The sequence below is a fragment of the Nerophis ophidion genome, linkage group LG14 (assembly GCF_033978795.1).
Source record: "Nerophis ophidion isolate RoL-2023_Sa linkage group LG14, RoL_Noph_v1.0, whole genome shotgun sequence".
Taxonomy (NCBI): Eukaryota; Metazoa; Chordata; class Actinopteri; order Syngnathiformes; family Syngnathidae; genus Nerophis; species Nerophis ophidion.
In genome coordinates this window covers 2,546,549-2,568,456 of record NC_084624.1, presented here as the reverse complement: position 1 = coordinate 2,568,456, position 21,908 = coordinate 2,546,549, and the positions used below count along the sequence as shown (strand labels likewise).

Below are 21,908 nucleotides of genomic sequence, written 5' to 3'. Positions count from 1 at the left end.
TTATTGTACATTACGATGCCTTTGAAGAAAGAAAGAAAAAAGAAAACAACAGCGCTATCTAGTGGACAAAAGCAGAATGAAGAGTTTTGACGGCGTTTAAAACGTGCTCGTTTCGTCAGTAATGGCGTCCATCCAGTGTGAGCTCATGTGAACATAAAAAAGATTAAATAAATATCTTACGTTGTTTTCCCGACCAAAAGACGTCCTTTTAAAGTTGACTTTTGTCCCCTGGCATTGGCCGTAGTTTCCCATCACGTGACAGCAGGCACTTCCTGTTTGTTTTGCAAGAATCCCTGATCACGGCTGCTGTTGAGCCCAGTAATGTCAGCTGAAAAGTGCCACAGTTAAGTCGTCATTTCAGCCGAGACTTACTTACCATGTCCACGCAGCCGGGGCCCTGCTTGACGTTCCAGCACAAGCTGGCCTCCATCATGGACTCCCTGGCCCAGGCCGCCGTGCTGGAGGTGGCCAGGCTGTGGGAGGACGCCTGTGTGCTGCTGCACGCCGAGCTGCGCCGCAGGGAGCGGGAGGTGGAGGCCCTGGAGAAGAAGTTGCAGGAGAAGCAGCGACTCCCGACCTCCAGAAAGGAGAAGCAGCCCAGGAGACCTCCCAGCCTCGGCCAGGCTGATGGTAAACAACAGCAACACCTGCTTTTCTAACTTCAAACACCTGACGACCTTCTCATCTACATGTTATATCTATTCAGTTAAACTTCCAGATTGCCACTCAAACACACTCCGTCCATCTTCTTCTGCTTATCCGAGGTCGGGTCGCGGGGGCAGCAGCCTAAGCAGGGAAGCCCATAGACTTCCCTGTCCCCAGCCACTTCATCTAGCTCCTCCCGGGGGATCCTAAAGTGTTCACAGGCCAGTCGGGAGACATAGTCTTCCCTACGTGTCCTGGGTCTTCCCCATGGCCTCTTACCGGTTGGACCTGCCCTGAAAGGCCTACTGAAGCCCACAACTAGCGACCACGCATATCAATGATGAAATATTAACATTGCAACACATGCCAATACAGCCGCTTTAGTTTACTAAATTGCAATTTTTAATTTCCCACAAAGTATCCTGTTGAAAATGTTGCGTGTGATGACGCGTTTGTGACATTATTGGTTGGAGGGAACATATTAGCCCAGCACAAGTCGTCTCTTTTCATCGCATAATTACACAGTATTCTGAACATCTGTGATGCTGAATCTTTTGCAATCTGTTCAATTAATAACGGAGAAGTCAAATTAGAAAGATGGAGGTGGGAAGCGTTTAGCCTTTAGCCACACAAACATGGTGTTTCCTTGTTTCAAATTCCCAGAGGTGAAGCTTTACTATGGATCAGAGCGGTCAAGCAAACATGGTTCTCGACCAATTGTCAACCGGCAGGTTTTAGTGAGAAAATTGTGGTAAAAAGTCGCCTCTTACCGGAGATCAGCTGGGCTTCTGTCCTGCTGTAGCTTCATGACTACTCTCAGAGACTGGCGTCAACACACCCATGGACACACCCCTCCGACTATCAGGTACTATTCAAATCGCTAAAACACTAGCAACATAATAGAAAGATAAGGGATTTCCCAGAATTATTCTAGTAAATTTGTCTAAAAACTGAATCACTCGCAATGCAATCGCCTTTTTTTTTTTGCTTTATTTTATTTATTTTTTCTAGTCCTTCACCCTAAATTTCCTCATCCACGAATCTTTCATCCTCGCTCAAATTAATGGGGAAATTGTCACTTTCTCAGTCCAAATAGCTCTCGCTGCTGGAGGCTCACATTATAAACAATGTGAGGATGTGAGGAGCCCTCACACCGGTGATGTCATCGTCTGCTACTTCCGGTACAGGCAAGGCTTTTTATTAGCAACCAAAAGTTGTGAACTTTATCGTGGATGTTCTCTACTAAATCCTTTCAGTGAAAATATGGCAATATCGCGAAATGATGAAGTATGACACATAGAATGGACCTGCTAGCCCCGTTTAAATAAGAACATCTCATTTCAGTAGGGGCTTCACGGTGGCAGAGGGGTTAGTGCGTCTGCCTCACAATAGGAAGTTCCTGCAGTCCTGGGTTCAAATCCAGGCTCGGGATCTTTCTGTGTGGAGTTTGCATGTTCTCCCCGTGAATGCGTGGGTTCCCTCCGGGTACTCCGGCTTCCTCCCACCTCCAAAGACATGCACCTGGGGATAGGCCCCTCCCACCTCCAAAGACATGTACCTGGGGATAGGCCCCTCCCACCTCCAAAGACATGCACCTGGGGATAGGCCCCTCCCACCTCCAAAGACATGCACCTGGGGATAGGTTGATTGGCAACACTAAATGGTCCCTAGTGTGTGAATGTTTTCTATCTGTGTTGGCCCTGTGATGAGGTGACGACTTGTCCAGGGTGTACCCCGCCTTCCGCCCGATTGTAGCTGAGATAGGCGCCAGCGACCCAAAAAAAGGGAATAAGCGGTAGAAATGGATGGAAATTAATCATTTTAGTAGGCCTTTAAAACCTCCCTAGGGAGGCGTTCAGGTGACATCCTGACCAGATGCCCAAATCACCTCATCTGGCTCCTCTCCATGTGGAGGAGCAGCGGCTTTACTTTGAGTTCCTCCCGGATGGCAGAGCTTCTCACCCTATCTCTAAGGGAGAGACCCAAACTCATTTGGGCCGCTTGTACCCGTGATCTTGTCCTTTCGGTCATAACCCAAAGCTCATGACCATAGGTGAGGATGGGAACGTAGATCGAGCGGTAAATTGAGAGCTTTGCCTTCCGGCTCAGCTCCTTCTTCACCAGAACAGATCGATACAGCGTCCACATTACTGAAGACGCCGCACCGATCCGCCTGTCGATCTCACCATCCACTCTTCCCTCACTTGTGAACAAGAGTCCTAGGTACTTGAACTCCTCCACTTGGGGCAGGGTCTCCTCCCCAACCCGGAGATGGCACTCCACCCTTTTCTAGGTGAGAACCATGGACTCGGACTTAAAGGTGCTGATTTTCATCCCGGTCGTTTTACACTTGGCTGCGAACTGATCCAGTGAGAACTGAAGATCCCGGCCAGATGAAGCCATCAGGACCACATCATCTGCAAAAAGCAGAGACCTAATCCTGCGGCCACCAAACCAGAACCCCTCAACGCCTTGACTGCGCCTAGAAATTCTGTCCATGAAAGTTATGAACAGAATGGGTGACAAAGGACAGCCTTGGCGGAGTCCAACCCTCACTGGAAACGTGTCCAACTTACTGCCGGCAATGCGGACCAAGATCTGACACTGATCATACAGGGAGTGTATTGAAGATTGTTGAAGTCACAAAGTGCATTATTCTTTTTATAATGCCTCGAAACAGCAGCTTTGTAATTTGGGACATGCTCTCCCTGAGAGAGCATGAGGAGGTTAAGGTGGGGGGTGTATATTGTAGCGTCGCGGAAGAGTTAGTGCTGCAAGGAGTTCTGGGTATTTGTTCTGTTGTGTTACGGTGCGGATGTCCTCCCGAAATGTGTTTGTCATTCTTGTTTGGTGTGTGTTCACAGTGTGGTGCATATTTGTAACAGTGTTAAAGTTGTTTATACGGCCACCCTCAGTGTGACCTGTATGGCTGTTGACCAAGTATGCCTTGCATTCACTTGTGTGTGTGAACATCTGTAGATAATACGTGATTGGGCCGCCACGCAAAGGCAGTGTCTTTAAGGTTGATTTGCGCTCTGTACTTTGTCCTACGTCCGTGTATTACTCCATCCAGCAGCATTTTGAAAAGTCATCAATTTTACTTTTCGAAACAGATACCGATAATTTCTGATATTACATTTTAAAGCATTTATCAGCCGATATTATGGGACATGTCTACTTGCAACCTACCGATCTCAGGGCAGACACTAACCACTAGGCCACTGAGCAGCATTCAATGGATAAATGAACACCATGTAAATACACTTTCAGCCAGGATCTTCTGAGATGCAGGATTCATCTTAACGCTCCTTTTCTCCGTCCAGGTCCAGTTGCAGAACCGGTCTGTTCGTCTTTAGAGCAGAACGCCAAAGAAAAGACGGACCCCACCACCAATCACAGAGCAGCAGCAGCAGCTCAGTCAGAAGAGAACCCCAAACCTCAGACCAGTACCAGAACCGATGAAGACCTCCCCGTCAAGCTGGAGGACGAGGACGAGGACGACGTCATGATTGTCGAGCAGCTAAAAGACCACGGGCATAATGGCAATCCACGCGCCGTAGAAGAAAAGGAGAACCACCGGTGGTCCTCGGTTTCCACGGGCGACAGCGACACCACAGAGGAGTCAGACTACTTTCCGGCACCAAAGTCCCAGAATCTGGACTCGGAAATCCTGTTCATCGAGAACGCCTTAGACCTCCTTGACGGTTCTGCGGAAGCTGCCTTCTCGGAAAGTTTGCTCATGGGCGCCAGACACCCCATGTCCGGTCAGGCCACAGGTGCCGCCACTTTTAGACCGGCACACCCTGGTCAGGACCAGGACAGACCAGAGGCCATGAGGACGTTTAATCCACAGGACAGAATCTTCATCTTCAGCGACTCCCGACTCCCCAAAGACGCTGCGGGCGGCCGCGTCAAGGAGAAGTGGTTCATCTGCCAGTTCTGTGGCAAGAGCTTCGACCGGGTCAGCCACCTGCAGATCCACCAGCGCATTCACACGGGGGAGAAGCCGTACACCTGCGACACCTGCGGAAAGTGTTTCTCCCAGAGGAGCAACCTGCGCACGCACCAACGCACGCACCAGGAGAGGTTGACCCAAAGTTCTGCTTTGACTCTCTGACCTTTGCAGTGGAGCTTCACTTTAAACTCATTACTCAATTAATGCAACTATGGTAAAAGTTTTTTTTTTTTACTAACTTAGGGGAGAACAGCACAGTGGGAGAGTGGTTGGCACTGATACTTCACTGCCACAAGTGTTTGGGTTCAAATCTCAACTTTATTCACTTGTGTGGGATCTCTGGCCTTCTGCCTCTTTGTTACAATGCTGACAACCTCCACTCTGTAACCATGACAACTAATGACTGGAATATTCACCCATTTCCTTAAAGCTCCATACAGACATGTATCCAAGAGCCCTTGTCCTTCATAACAAGAACTTAGTTCATGCCTGGATTTGAAGAATAAATACACAAACCCTTGGTTACAGCAGGCATCACAAAATAAGTATCAGTATAAAAGCATTGTAAATAAAACAGAAGGTAGAAAAGTGTCCTCCACAAACTATTTTTACACATAATACCAACCTAGCTTGATTTTAGAGTTCAAAAGAACATTTTGTGTGTAAACAGGCAGAGTTGAATCTGTAAACTAAACGCAGAAGCATTGAATCTCATTAGAGGGCGTATCTAATGACGTGGCCAGTGATTGTAAAAACAGAAAAAACATACCGTCTTCTCGGATTATAAATCGCAGTTTTTTTTCATAGTTTGACTTATGTGTGAAATCTTAACACATTACCGCAAAATATCAAATAATATTATTTAGAAGCAACATCAAGGAAGAAGATTTCATGGGATTTATGGATTAGGAGTGAGAGATAGTTTGGTAAAGGTATAGCATGTTCTATATGTTATAGTTATTTGAATGACTCTTACCATAATATGTTAGCTTAACATAGCAGTTGCTTATTTATGCCTCATATAACCTACACTTATTCAGCCTGTTCTTCACTATTCTTTATTTTTAATTGCCTTTCAAATGTCTATTCTTGCTGTTGGATTTTATCAAATACATTTCCTCAAAAAATGCGACTTATACTCCGGTGCGACTTATGTTTTTTTCCTTCTTTTTTATGCATTTTCGGCTGGTGCGATTTATACTCCAGAGCGATTTATTATCCGAAAAATACGGTAATTTTCACAGTAATGTTTTGTGCATGTATTTTTTTTCTAGTATCAGTGTTTCCCATACAGTCTTTTGTGGCAGTGTGCCATATTCAAATTTAGCTCTACTCGTCTATAAACTCCCTATAAGGGGACTGCCTGTGAGTGTAGCTTGTCACCATAATTCCACGCAGTAGATGGCATCATAAACACAGAAGATCTGCCAGACAATGGAAGGATGTAGCAGGAGGGATCAGTGTTGGTTTCTATAGTAACCAGAATTCATAGGCCTCGTGGTTGGTTTTTCCTAAAAATAAAAAAAATGGTGACCTTTTTTGATCTTATTGGACACTTTGCGACTAACACAAAAGCACAAACTGCTCATCTAAAAGCCTTCAGAGTGCATAAAAAAATGTGATGGAAGCAAGTTCATCTGAATTTATAACTTATTTAGTTTTTTTATTTCCCAATGCGTCCATAAAAATAATATGCTCATGCGTCACGGCCGATTAAAGAAATGCAGACTGTAGTCTAGTGGGAAACACTGATCATCATGACTACATTTATAGTTGAACCTCCAAACCACCCAAAAAGTGATGAAACCTGGGAGCTCAACCTAAAATGTTAAATAAAATCTGCCACTAAATTCAAACTTTCAATGATCTTCATGGATGGACTCCATAGGAGTGTTAAGCATTATCTCTTGCTTTTTATATATGCCACTACAGAAAATAACCCCTGGATGGCCGGGAGGAAAAGTGTGATGATAACCACAGAATGAGGAATACAATTATTTTTTTTTTTAGCAGTTTCAAGGTTCTTGTTCAGTGTGTATGTTATGTGGACAATATGAGAGAATCTGCAATGAAGGCACTGGTCCACCTCAAGAACTTTGACCTCGCTGTGGTTTATCTAAAACCAAGCGACCATTATTGTGAGAAACAAAGTCAAGAGGCTGTATCCGCGGCATCACTTAGAAATGTGCCCTCCAGAGTGCACCGCTTAGGTTTTGGGTCTGAAGGTTGTACATTGATGACGGTCCCTTACTGACTCTCAGTTCATTTGGTACCAAAAAAAAAAAAGCACAGATTCAGGACCACAGTTGTCCACAAGGCTCATTCTGGCTAGTCCAGCAAGCCTTGGAGCTCAAATGTTATTAGGCGAGACCTTCTCTAGATCACCTGACTGTGAGGGTGCAGCAAGATGCCGTTGGCGTGCGGCTTGGGCCTGAGGACGCCGTTGCTGTAGTAGAAGTGATTGGTGAGCGCCTCGGACAGACGGTAGGCGCCGCCGTCCTCTTCGTCTTCCAGCTCCCCTGGCGGCGTCAGCTGGGAGGAGTTCCAGTCTTCTACCTGCGAGGGCGCGGTGACCTCTCTTGGTCCGACGATGTCATCCGGTTGGTCTCTCAGGGGAAGCTGGGACAACGGAAGACCGGAATCCTGCGGGTAGACAAGGTCAAATCATTTCTAATTTGGACTGGATCCAGACAAAACATTTTCACTGACATTGGATTAGATTTGAGAGAAAAAAAGTTATTACCTTTTCTTAAGTCTTATTTTGATTTTGGGGGGGGATTCTTACCAAAATGTCAGCAATATTAATTGGGTAGAAAACAGTAAAAGTAGTGCTGAATACTGCCCCCTAGAGATGTAAAGATGGAGCACAGTAATCTAATGTAGAGATGTTGAGATGCTGACCAGTACCAGCGACATGTTGCTGCTCTTCAGATACGACCCCGCCCTCCTTCTCTGCACCTCCTTTTCGCCGTCGATCCACACGACGGGACGCCCCTTCAGGTCCGCCTCCATCCCCACCACAGGCACCCAGCGCCCGCCCAGAGTGGACATGCTGCCCTTGTAGTTGGCTCGCTCCTGTAAATAAATCACAGCACATCATAGTGCACACAGTTAAAGGTAATGCTGAAAACATTTCAAATGGAAGCACCTACACTTAACAAAAATACAAACAAACACTTGTTTTTGCTCCGATTTTTTACGAGTTGAACTCAAAGATATAAAACTTTTGCTATGTACACAAAATACCTAATCCTCCAAAATATTGTTAAAAAATCCGTCTATATGTATTAGAGAGCATTTCTTGTTTGCCAAGATATTCCATCCCACTGACATCACAGGTGTGGCATATCAAGACGCTGATGAAACAGCATGACTATTGCACAGGTGTACCACAGTAGAAAGCCATCTCTGAAATGTGCAGTTTTATCACACAGCACATGCCAAAGATGTCAAGTTTTTGAGAGAGCGTACATTTGGCAAGCTGACTGCAGGAATGTCCACCAAAGCGGTTGCCCATAAATCGAATGGTTATTTCTCTACCATAAGCTGCCTCCAAAGGTGTTTCAGAGAATTTGGCAGCACATCCAAACGGCCTCACAACCACATAATCACTCGCCATACAGCAATAGATCTCTGTCTATTACCTGTATAATCACTCGCCATACAGCAGGCGTGCCCACACTTTTCCTGTAGGCGAGCTACTTTTCAATTGACCGGGTCAAAGGAATCTACCTCATTCATATATAAAATTTATATTTATTAATTATGAAAGAGACGTTTTTGTTAACACGTGAAAGGTGTTTAATGATAAGCATGTTTAACACATATAGATTTATTTTGTTTCATGAAGACAAGACTATAAGTTGGTGTATTACCTGATTCTGATGACTTGCATTGATTGGAATCAGACAGAAGTGCTGATAACGTCCACATTTTCAAATGGAGGAGAAAAAAGTCCTCTCTGTCCAATACCACATGAAAGCGGTTAGTTTTTGGCATCTTATTTGTCCAGCTTCCATACTCGTTTTTATACATTTTGCAAGAAATACATTGACGGCCAGCTCCGTAGCTTGCTAACTTGTGCACGCTAGCTTTCTGAGACTCTTATTTTATTAGCGCAGGCAGGATGAAGCAGAGCTTTTATTGTGAAGACAGCAACTGTGCAGTCTGTCTTTAGGGTTTTGACAGCAGGTACGGCGCAAAATTGTTGAAATAAGAAGTGTTTCTCGCCCTCCACTCGCTCATGTTTTCTTAATAATGATCTGGCAGCAGCCAGCGTCATCTCAGAAGCTGTGCCATGAGTGTCAATAAAGTGACGTCGTAGTAAAGATTGATGATCACACATTTTTAGGTTTATTTTTTTAATGCTTGGTTTGCGATCGACTGACAAACCCTCCACGATCGACCGGTAGCTCGCGATCGACGTAATGGACATCACCGCCATACAGCAATAGATATCTGTCTATTACCTGACTACAGTCACATATACTGTAATATTGTACATGGTCATTTTTATGTATCATATATATGATATAGACATAATACTATATATCAGTATATACAATATACTGTACATATAATATGTAAATATTACATACATATGTTATATTTTACATCACTACATTTAGTCTATACCTGCACTCTCTATTATTCTAACTGAGCTACTAAGGGACCACACCAGCCCAGGGCCCCCTCATCCAGCAGGTGTACCTCCATCATCGTCTGACACCAGCCACCCGGACAGCTGCTGCAACCATTGGTTTGCATAACAAAATCATTTCTGCACAAACAAGAAACCGTTTCTGGGAAGCTCATCTGCATGCTCCACCCCCCAGACCTCTAATAAAGAAAAACGGCACATTTCAGTGTGGCCTCCCATTGTGGGCAACCTAAGGCACACCTGTGCCAGGATCCTGCGGTTCAATCAGCCTCTTACTACGCCACACCTGTGAGGTGGGAAGGATTATCTTGGCAAAGATGAAAAGCTCCCTAACACAGATTTAGACTCATTTGTGAACAATGTTTGAGAAGAATAGGTATTTTGTGTTGAAGTAAAAGTTTTAGATCTTTGACTTCAACTCATGAAAATGGGAGCAAAAACAAAAGGGTTGCATTTTTCCTTTTTTGTTCAGTATAATAAAACTTCTATATCTGATTGTGTAAAACACATTTTAGTTTCACAGATTACAAATAATTGCAGTTTAAGGTATTGTACTGATAAAACGTGCAGTTGCATAACATCACAGCTTCTTATGGCGTCTTCCTGCTGCAAAATGTGGAGTGAATTGACTTTTAAAAAGGCCCCTCTGCTAGATTTATGGCGGCAGTTGTCTTTTTTTTTCTCCTGCAGATAGTGCCATCAAATCAAGGAAATACATCTTGTCGATATGCCAATGTAGCAAATGCCAGAGATTTATTTTAAGCCCCGCCCCCTGCGGATGGATTACTTGTTGAGACATTTGTTCACCAGCAAGTACTGGTTAACCAATTTTTCACAACTTCTAATTAATATTCAGCCTCATGACCCCGGTTTACAAGCCTGAAGGACACAGAAGGCCGCAGGTTCGAGTCCCACTAATTGGTAGCCATTTGTAAAAAATAAAAAAAAAAAATGGACAGTACTTCCTGGGAACTCACCAGAGATATTTGGCTGTTTTTTATGCGGCTGTCTGACCTGAGCAGAGAGTAATCCTCGGCCTGGGAAGAAGTGACAAAAGGTCTGAAGAAATTTCAACAGTTTAAGTGCAATTCAACATATGTAAAAAGATTAAAGTGGAAATGTAAATGCCTGCTATTGTTTAGAGTTATGACTGTTTGGATGTGACTTCTTTGGAAAAATTAACCAGAATTTCCAGTTAATCCGTGTATACTAAATGCACGTGTGCTACGTGTGTGTGTGTGTGTGTGTGTGTGTGTCTGCACCCGTGGGTCAGAGCTGACAGAGGGAAGTCTCCTGAAGGAATTTTGTCTGGACAGATTGTTGATTTCCTCCCTGATGAGAAGCAATCAATCAATCAATCAATGTTTATATATTTATATAGCCCTAAATCACAAGTGTCTCAAAGGGCTGCACAAGCCACAACGACATCGGCGGTACAGAGCCCACATAACAATTCAAGTAAACAAACTGCTTCAACTGTTCTGACGCACATTTCCTGGAAAAAACGTAAACTTGTCTTGACTAGAATGGAGACTGAGATGCTATTCAGAAACCAAATAAAAGTCCCTGAAGGACAGTTGACAGAAGATCTCCCTAAAAGAATAGATAGACTGAAAATAATCCATCAAGTGAAACACTCAGTCTCACTCCACAGTACATGCATGCACATAAAGTGGGAGAAAAAAGTCAATTATTTCATATGATTGCCCTTGATTTCCATTATAATTAATTAAAAAATATATATAGCCCAGGGCTCACTTTTTCTCGCTGAGCTCCATCTTCAACTTCTTGTTGCGGCGCTGATGGCGGCGGACGACCAGCAGCACAGTGACGACCAGGACCAGAACGACGGCGGTGGCTGAGGCGCCGATGATGATGAGTAGCAGGTTGTCGGACAAGGACGTCTCCTTGCGATGAGATTTCTCTGCAAGGAAAGAGAAGCTAACAAAACATGGTCACGCCTCCACTAAGTCGCCAACGTACACGCGCATATTCACTGGCCACTTCATTAGGTACACACAGGACTCAATTAAGACCCGTGTTTGGCTTCCCAAATTACATACACTGTCAAACAATACAAACAAAATAATTGTTTGTCCTCCCATTTTTCATGACTTGAACTCAAAGATCTAAAACTTGTACTATACACAGACAACACCTAGTCCTCTCAAATATTGTCTAAAAATCTGTCTAAATCTGTGTTGGTTACGCACACTGGGAGTCAATTATATTGGACATACAAATACACATATAATCTCACACACACACACACACACACACACACACACACACACACAGTTATTCATACATACAAACATAGGTACCTACGCTCCCAAATACATACACAAATACTACATGCTCAAAGTTTGTCCATCCACACGCACATTCACGGTACAAACATACATATACACACACTGTACATATACATTTACTGTACAAACATACATATACACATACTGTACACATACATTTACTGTACAAACATACATATACACATACTGTACATATACATTTACTGTACAAACATACATATACACATACTGTACATATACATTTACTGTACAAACATACATATACACATGCTGTACATATACATTCACTGTACAAACATACATATACACATACTGTACATATACATTCACAGTACAAACATACATATACACATGCTGTACATATACATTCACTGTACAAACATACATATACACATACTGTACATATGCATTTACTGTACAAACATACATATACATATACTGTACATATGCATTTACTGTACAAACATACATATACACATACTGTACATATACATTCACTGTACAAACATACATATACACATACTGTACATATACATTTACTGTACAAACATACATATAAACATACTGTACATATGCATTCACTGTACAAACATACATATACACATACTGTACATATGCATTTACTGTACAAACATACATATACACATACTGTACATATACATTTACTGTACAAACATACATATACACATACTGTACATATACATTTACTGTACAAACATACATATACACATACTGTACATATACATTTACTGTACAAACATACATATACACATACTGTACATATACATTTACTGTACAAACATACATATACACATGCTGTACATATACATTCACAGTACAAACATACATATACACATGCTGTACATATACATTCACAGTACAAACATACATATACACATGCTGTACATATACATTCACTGTACAAACATACATATACACATACTGTACATATACATTCACTGTACAAACATACATATACACATACTGTACATATGCATTTACTGTACAAACATACATATACATATACTGTACATATACATTCACTGTACAAACATACATATACACATGCTGTACATATACATTTACTGTACAAACATACATATACACATGCTGTACATATACATTTACTGTACAAACATACATATACACATACATGTACATATACATTCACTGTACAAACATACATATACACATGCTGTACATATACATTTACTGTACAAACATACATATACACATACTGTACATATACATTCACTGTACAAACATACATATACACATGCTGTACATATACATTCACTGTACAAACATACATATACACATGCTGTACATATACATTTACTGTACAAACATACATATACACATACATGTACATATACATTCACTGTACAAACATACATATACACATGCTGTACATATACATTTACTGTACAAACATACATATGCACATACTGTACATATACATTCACTGTACAAACATACATATACACATGCTGAACATATACATTCACTGTACAAACATACATATACACATGCTGTACATATACATTCACTGTACAAACATACATATACACATACTGTACATATACATTCACTGTACAAACATACATATACACATACATGTACATATACATTCACTGTACAAACATACATATACACATACATGTACATATACATTCACTGTACAAAAATACATATACACATGCTGTACATATACATTTACTGTACAAACATACATATACACATACTGTACATATACATTCACTGTACAAACATACATATACACATGCTGTACATATACATTCACTGTACAAACGTACATATACACATGCTGTACATATACATTCACTGTACAAACATACATATACACATACTGTACATATACATTCACTGTACAAACATACATATACACATACTGTACATATACATTTACTGTACAAACATACATATACACATACTGTACATATACATTCACAGTACAAACATACATATACACATACTGTACATATACATTCACTGTACAAACATACATATACACATGCTGTACATATGTATTTACTGTACAAACATACATATACACATACTGTACATATACATTCACTGTACAAACATACATATACACATACTGTACATATACATTTACTGTACAAACATACATATACACATACTGTACATATACATTCACAGTACAAACATACATAAACACATACTGTACATATGTATTTACTGTACAAACATACATATACACATACTGTACATATACATTTACTGTACAAACATACATATACACATACTGCACATATACATTCACTGTACAAACATACATATACACATACTGTACATATACATTTACTGTACAAACATACATATACACATACTGTACATATACATTTACTGTACAAACATACATATACACATACTGTACATATACATTCACTGTACAAACATACATATACACATGCTGTACATATGCATTTACTGTACAAACATACATATACACATACTGTACATATACATTCACTGTACAAACATACATATACACATACTGTACATATGCATTTACTGTACAAACATACATATACTGTACATATACATTTACTGTACAAACATACATATACACATACTGTACATATACATTTACTGTACAAACATACATATAAACATACTGTACATATGCATTCACTGTACAAACATACATATACACATACTGTACATATGCATTTACTGTACAAACATACATATACACATACTGTACATATACATTTACTGTACAAACATACATATACACATACTGTACATATACATTTACTGTACAAACATACATATACACATACTGTACATATACATTTACTGTACAAACATACATATACACATGCTGTACATATACATTCACAGTACAAACATACATATACACATGCTGTACATATACATTTACTGTACAAACATACATATACACATGCTGTACATATACATTCACTGTACAAACATACATATACACATACTGTACATATGCATTTACTGTACAAACATACATATACATATACTGTACATATACATTCACTGTACAAACATACATATACACATGCTGTACATATACATTTACTGTACAAACATACATATACACATGCTGTACATATACATTTACTGTACAAACATACATATACACATACATGTACATATACATTCACTGTACAAACATACATATACACATGCTGTACATATACATTTACTGTACAAACATACATATACACATACTGTACATATACATTCACTGTACAAACATACATATACACATGCTGTACATATACATTCACTGTACAAACATACATATACACATGCTGTACATATACATTTACTGTACAAACATACATATACACATACATGTACATATACATTCACTGTACAAACATACATATACACATGCTGTACATATACATTTACTGTACAAACATACATATACACATACTGTACATATACATTCACTGTACAAACATACATATACACATGCTGAACATATACATTCACTGTACAAACATACATATACACATGCTGTACACATACATTCACTGTACAAACATACATATACACATACTGTACATATACATTCACTGTACAAACATACATATACACATACATGTACATATACATTCACTGTACAAACATACATATACACATACATGTACATATACATTCACTGTACAAAAATACATATACACATGCTGTACATATACATTTACTGTACAAACATACATATACACATACTGTACATATACATTCACTGTACAAACATACATATACACATGCTGTACATATACATTCACTGTACAAACATACATATACACATGCTGTACATATACATTCACTGTACAAACATACATATACACATACTGTACATATACATTCACTGTACAAACATACATATACACATACTGTACATATACATTTACTGTACAAACATACATATACACATACTGTACATATACATTCACAGTACAAACATACATATACACATACTGTACATATACATTCACTGTACAAACATACATATACACATGCTGTACATATGTATTTACTGTACAAACATACATATACACATACATGTACATATACATTCACTGTACAAACATACATATACACATACTGTACATATACATTTACTGTACAAACATACATATACACATACTGTACATATACATTCACAGTACAAACATACATAAACACATACTGTACATATGTATTTACTGTACAAACATACATATACACATACTGTACATATACATTTACTGTACAAACATACATATACACATACTGTACATATACATTTACTGTACAAACATACATATACACATACTGTACATATACATTCACTGTACAAACATACATATACACATGCTGTACATATGCATTTACTGTACAAACATACATATACACATACTGTACATATGCATTTACTGTACAAACATACATATACACAGTATGTACTAGGGATGCACCGATTAATCGGTAACCGAATATATTCGGCCGAATATGGCAAAAAAAGCCACATTCGGCCTTCGGTGGAATGAGTTAAAAACAAGGCCGAATAGTGGCGTGTGACGCAATTTTTTGACGCGGTGACGCAATCAACCAACGTGCAGTGACGTTGGGATATGTTGTGTACCTGTATAAGTGTATGAGGTTACAAGCACACACTTATTTAGATTTAGTGGGGCCTCTGTTTACATTATTAGCCTGTTGTGTAGGCTACCTGTATAAGTGTATGAGGTTACAAGCACACACTTAATTGAGATTTACTTCAGCCTTCTGTTTACATTATTAGCATATCTACTGTGGCTAAGCAGACTTTTGCCAAAAGGACAATAATTCATTTGTTGTGGGTTTATCCACTTTAATGCACTTTATTTTTTTTTGGAATGCATGTTTTGTTTGAAGGCCTAATATAAATGAAAAACTGTGCTTTTTTTTTTTAAAAGAAAGGCTACTGGAATATCAAAAAAATGTCAATATTCAATAAAAAAATACTTTATTTGAAAAACATGTCTAAATATTTATTCTAGGCTATTTATGCAATATTTAAAAAATTGTGAAAAACTGCATTCATTATTCGGTATTTGGTATTCGGCCTTCGGCCAATCGTTTAAATTTTATTCGGCTTCGGCCACAAATGTTCATTTCGGTGCATGCCTAGTCCGTACATATACATACATACATACACTCAAGCACATAATCACTTTTCATCAAACATATATTATTAACGTTGTTGCCCTAGGGCGGGGGTCGGCAACCCGCGGCTCTAGAGCCGCATGTGGTTCTTTAGCGCCGCCCTCGTGGCTCTCTGGAGCTTTTTTCAAAAATGTATGAAAAATGAAAAATATATGAGGCAAAAAAATAAATTTTGGGTTTTAATATGCTTTCTGCAGGAGGACAAACATGACACAAAACCAGGGCCGGCCCGTGACATAGGTCGTTTAGCCAAATGCTGAGGGCGCCGTCCATCAGGGGGCGCCACACCAGTGCCACAAATGTTGGTAAAAAAAAAAAAAAGTTGGTATTTTTATTTTTAAATACAAAAAATAATCCCGCGTTAATTAAAATGCAAAGTAAAGCCTATTAATAGAATGATTCTTTGTTCCAACATTACGCGCCCCCTCCCTTCCTGTATCATGACTCTTTTTGGACGTCACCACATCAAAACATCAACACAAGATGTCAAAACGGCCACAAAGAAAACAGAGAAAAGAAGAAGAGGAGAAAGGAACAAAAGACAGATGTAGATAACGTTAGTCTGCATGAAATGTTTTGTCCGTTACAGAAAGTGATAGTAAGCTGGCTTTAAGGTTACATGATTCAGCAATTGCTAATCTGTTTTAATGTCTGGTTAATATTGTGGAGGGGCCTAAATTGTTGTGGAAAATAATAATGTAAGGTGAGGTAATTACAGTAATCCCACCTTACATTCCTCAGTTAGATGTTTTAAGCAGGTGTTTTTGTTGACATTGTTATTGCCTTCTGGTCAGATAATGTTTGCCCTGCAGGTAATAGTCACTTTTCCACTACTTTATTACAACTATACCTAATAAGGTACAGTTGTAAGCCTAGTTGTTAAAGTGCACATCATTTATGTTAATTAAGCAATATCACATGAGGGGGAATGCTGGGTTTTAATTTGAGCACTGCTGTGATTCAATTAAAGATACTCATAACATTCTCATATAATATTTGATATTGTTACTTTGCATTCTGCTATTCAGCATTTCACTGTAATGATGACAATAAATTGCATATCAGTTAACATCATACATATATCTCTTTAGTTTTTCATCTATATTATATCATTTCATTTTATTCCTGGAATCATAAGCATCAAGGCTTGGAATTGGGAGTTAAATCACCAAAAAAGATTCCCGGGCGCGGCACCGCTGCTGCCCACTGCTCCCCTCACCTCCCTGGCGGTGAACAAGGGGATGTGTCAGATGCAGAGGACACATTTCACCACACCTAATGTGTGTGTGACAATCATTGCTACTTTAACTTGAACTTCGAAGGTTCTGTTTATGGAGATATTTTTTCTCAGTTGAAAATTGTTTCTCTCACAAGTGACGTTCATCAGCCTTTTGACTGTTTAATGGACTGTGTTCTAAACCACACTGATGTTCTAATGCTTTTTGACCTCACTTCACCTCCTGCCTGACCCCATTTGGTATACAGGTGCTGTTGACCCATACATCGACCGTAAATTAAACAGAATAGATAGTTACAGACTGCGATGAGGTGGCGACTTGTCCAGGGTGTACACCGCCTTCCACCCGATTGTAGCTAAGATATGCGCCAGCGCCCCCCGCTACCCCAGAAGGGAATAAGCGGTAGAAAATGGCTGGCTGGATAGTTACAGAACGTAACTGTGGTTGTAAGAATAAATTCAGCTTGTAGTGACATTGAAGAGGAGGTTAGGCCTCAGTCGGAGAGAAGAGACAGAACAGGTGATTCACAGTTGAATTTACAGGGTGGAGGTGTGGATGTTATTTATTTACTACATTGTCTCCTCAACAACTCACAAAGTGAATCATACGGTGACCTTTTTCATAGAACCACGATTGCTTTGCGTAAACATCTATTATGCGTGTCATGTTTTTTTTAAGTACTTTTAGTCCCTCCCACAGAGTCCATAAATGTATATTTACAATTAAGCAAATTGGACAATGATGTCACTTAGTGCACCTCCCAGTGTGATACCATGACTGCAACAAACAGTCAAAATATGATACAGTCCAGCTGTACTCATACTATAATAACCCTAAACTTGTTTTGTGTTTTTTAACAAGCTTGGACAAATGTTAGCAGAAAAACAAAGTGTATGGTTCAATAAATGCCTCAAAATTAAGCTTTATTATATTTGTAAAAGAAAAATTGCTACACTTCAATACTTGGGAAGTGCAATTAGTGACTCAACATACTGTATGTCATTGTGCCCCCCCCCCTCTTTAAAAGACACATTGTTCCTGTGTTTTCACAGTGAAATATGGCCTCACCTGTCACCGTCATCAAGTACTCAGCCTTCGCCGCACCAACCGAGTTAGTCACCACACACTCATACAGGCCGCTGTCGTTCAGGCGGAGGCCTCGTTCGAACGTCAGACTGCCTCCGACCACCAAGACACCGTCGGGCAAAGTTTCACCCCTCCTGTTGAAAAAAAAAAAGTTTGCCTGAATTAGCGAGGATGTCACAAAGACAAAAGGATGACTCAGTCTGTAATTGTTTTTGCTTGAAGACGCGTCCGAGCGGAAAACAGAAAGATACGAAATGTCAGCGCTTAGAGTGGGATAGAATGAACACTGGATCAAGCAATCAGACAACAGAATCAAAGATATGAGTCCGCAGAGAAAGATCACCTTGCTCCAGTTTCACTTTGCCACTTTCAGTGAGACCACCTCAACTTACAGCATCGCCTACCTCAGCTTTGAAAAGCAGGAAGATGATGGATGCAGATAGAGCTGCACCTCTCACAATTCTGCGTTTGAATGTATCAAAAGTCTCTGTCCCAGTGTGGGACAGAGACTTTCAAATAATGTGTCTTGCAGCAATAAAGAACAAGAACACTATTGTTTTTCAGCATGCATACTAATTCAGATTGAAGCTGCAGTACTTTTTTGCCAATATCCAATATTCCGCTATTTTCCAACTCTTAATTACCGATTCTGATATCAACCAATACGGATACATACAGTCGTGGAATTAACACATTGTTATGCCTAATTTTGTTGTGATGCCCCGCTGGATGTATTAAACAATGTAACAAGGTTTTCCAAAATAAATCAACTCAAAACAGCATCTTGGAATTTGGGACATGCTCTCCCTGAGAGAGCATGAGTCAGGTGAGGGGGGCAGGGGCAGCGGGGGGTGTATATTGTAGCGTCCCAGAAGAGTTAGTGCTGCAAGGGGTTCTGTGTATTTGTTCTGTTGTGTTTATATTGTGTTACGGTGCGGATGTTCTCCCGATATGTGTTTGTCATTCTTGTTTGGTGTGGGTTCACAATGTGGCGCATATTTGTAACAGTGTTAAAGTTGTTTATGCGGCCACCGTCAGTGTGACCTGTATGGCTGTTGACCAAGTATGCCTATCATCCACTCGTAGATATTATGTGATTGGGCCGGCATGCAAAGGCAGTGCCTTTAAGGTTTATTGGCGCTCTGTACTTCTCCCTACGTCCGTGTACCACTCCATACAGTGTTTTAAAAAGTCATACATTTAATTTTTTACAGATACCAATAATTTCTAATATTACATTTCAAAGTATTTATCGGCCGATAACACCGGCAGGTCGATATTATCCGACATCTCTAGTCATCATAGATCTTATTGGAACGGCACCAGACAAAAGTCCCAGCATCATCACCTCACCCAATGCAGATTCGCGATTCATCACTGAATGGACTTTCATCCCGCCAGTCCATAGTCTATGATTGCTTTTCCTTTGCCCGTTGGAACCATGTCTTTTTCCGTTTGGATGTAAATGATGGCGTTCATTTGCTTTTCTATATTCAAATCCCGTTTCCTTAGGCGGTTTCTTATAATTCGATCACAAATGGTGACTACAGTTTGCTGTGCATTTTCTGTTTTAGAGACAAATGGTTTAAGTTATCCGTCTTGACGCTTTGATGTTTCACTGGTCTACCAGTATTCTTGCTTTTTACAACCTTTCCATAATATTTGTACTTAATTCATCATTTTAGATGCAGCTGACTGAACAATCAACATCTTTGGCAACTTTCAATCAATCAATGTTTATTTATATAGCCCTAAATCACAAATGTCTCAAAGGGCTGCACAAGCCCTTTGAGACAATTATAAAATAAACTTCAAATTTTATAAGGTAATAATCGGACATTACTTTAGTATACGGCAGTATCATAACTTTGGCGGTGGTGACACCCCTGACAAGCACTAGATCTATCGTATTACCGTTATGATGCGTGGGTTCATTTATTATTTGTATGAGACCACAGCTATCAATTAGTCTCGAGCCCCATGCACGGAGGGTCCCATGGGGTATTCATATGGATATTAAAGTCCCCCATTATGATTATATTGTTGGCGTGCGTCACTAAATCAGCTACGAACTCTGAGAATTCACCGATAAAGTCCGAATAAGGCCCTGCGGAGGTGGTAGATAACAACTAGGTAGAGAGGCAGCGGTGTGACAGACCTAGTAAGCACCTCAAACAACTTATATTTATTATTTGGGTTAGGGGTAAGGTTAAAGTTTTCATTGTATATTAGTGCAACCCCCCACTCCTTTTAAGGGGACGGGCAATATGCACGTTCGTATAGTTAGAAGGAGATGCATCATTCAGCGCAAAAAAAAATCATCTGTTTTGAGCCAGGTTTCGCTGAGACCAAGTCTCCTTTTCGGGTGAGAGAGGACGCTAAAGGCAGTGCCTTCGCCCCCAATATTGTTGTCCGGGTGGAAATCGGGAGAAATTCGGGAGAATGGTTACCCCGGGAGATTTTCCGGAGGGGCACTGAAATTCGGGAGTCTCCTGGGAAAATCGGGAGGGTTGGCTGATGTCTTACCGCATCCAGGTGATATTTTGGGGCGCCGGGAAGCCGCCGCCAACATCGCAGTCGAGCATCGCTTGCTCCAACCCGGCAAACCAATCGTCTGTCGAGGCAGAGATGACGGCGTCTGGGGGGTCTCACAAGAACAAGCACACCAGGTGACAAACATGCAGACAACAGCATAAAAAGACAACACTAAACAAACAGGCACCAGCTCTTTGCTCTAATTTACAGTTCATACGGACTAGTTATTCAGCTGAAATCGTATAGATAAGTTTTCT

General features: G+C 40.1%; 2 protein-coding genes across 4 annotated transcripts in view; one reads left to right on the top strand and one right to left on the bottom strand.

The window, feature by feature from the left end:
- Positions 1-239: 239 nt before the first annotated feature.
- Positions 240-6,679, top strand: LOC133567953 (zinc finger protein with KRAB and SCAN domains 7). The gene is made up of 2 exons (XM_061919588.1): positions 240-630; positions 3,969-6,679. The coding sequence occupies exons 1-2, from the start codon at positions 378-380 to the stop codon at positions 4,760-4,762; spliced, it is 1,047 nt and encodes a 348-aa protein (XP_061775572.1). The 5' UTR covers positions 240-377; the 3' UTR covers positions 4,763-6,679.
- LOC133567951 (nectin-4-like) overlaps positions 4,899-21,908 on the bottom strand; it is a 41,758-nt gene continuing 24,748 nt past the window's right edge. Inside the window, exons 5-11 of one of the 3 annotated variants that reach the window (XM_061919585.1) lie at positions 21,643-21,763; positions 19,099-19,250; positions 11,019-11,184; positions 10,523-10,592; positions 10,238-10,297; positions 7,502-7,675; positions 4,899-7,243 (exon numbers count right to left, since the gene is read on the bottom strand). In XM_061919585.1, the coding sequence (XP_061775569.1) occupies positions 6,977-7,243; positions 7,502-7,675; positions 10,238-10,297; positions 10,523-10,592; positions 11,019-11,184; positions 19,099-19,250; positions 21,643-21,763 (1,010 nt within the window). In that variant the 3' untranslated portion in view covers positions 4,899-6,976. The remainder of the gene's footprint in view (positions 7,244-7,501; positions 7,676-10,237; positions 10,298-10,522; positions 10,593-11,018; positions 11,185-19,098; positions 19,251-21,642; positions 21,764-21,908) is intronic. The other 2 variants (XM_061919587.1, XM_061919586.1) reach the window with 2 other exon arrangements.

Coding starts and splice junctions, on each gene's coding strand:
- LOC133567953 (XM_061919588.1), top strand. CDS start 378: ATGTCCACGCAGCCGGGGCCCTGCTTGACGTTCCAGCACAAGCTGGCC. Junction 631..3,968: donor CAGCCTCGGCCAGGCTGATG/GTAAACAACAGC, acceptor TTCTCCGTCCAG/GTCCAGTTGCAGAACCGGTC.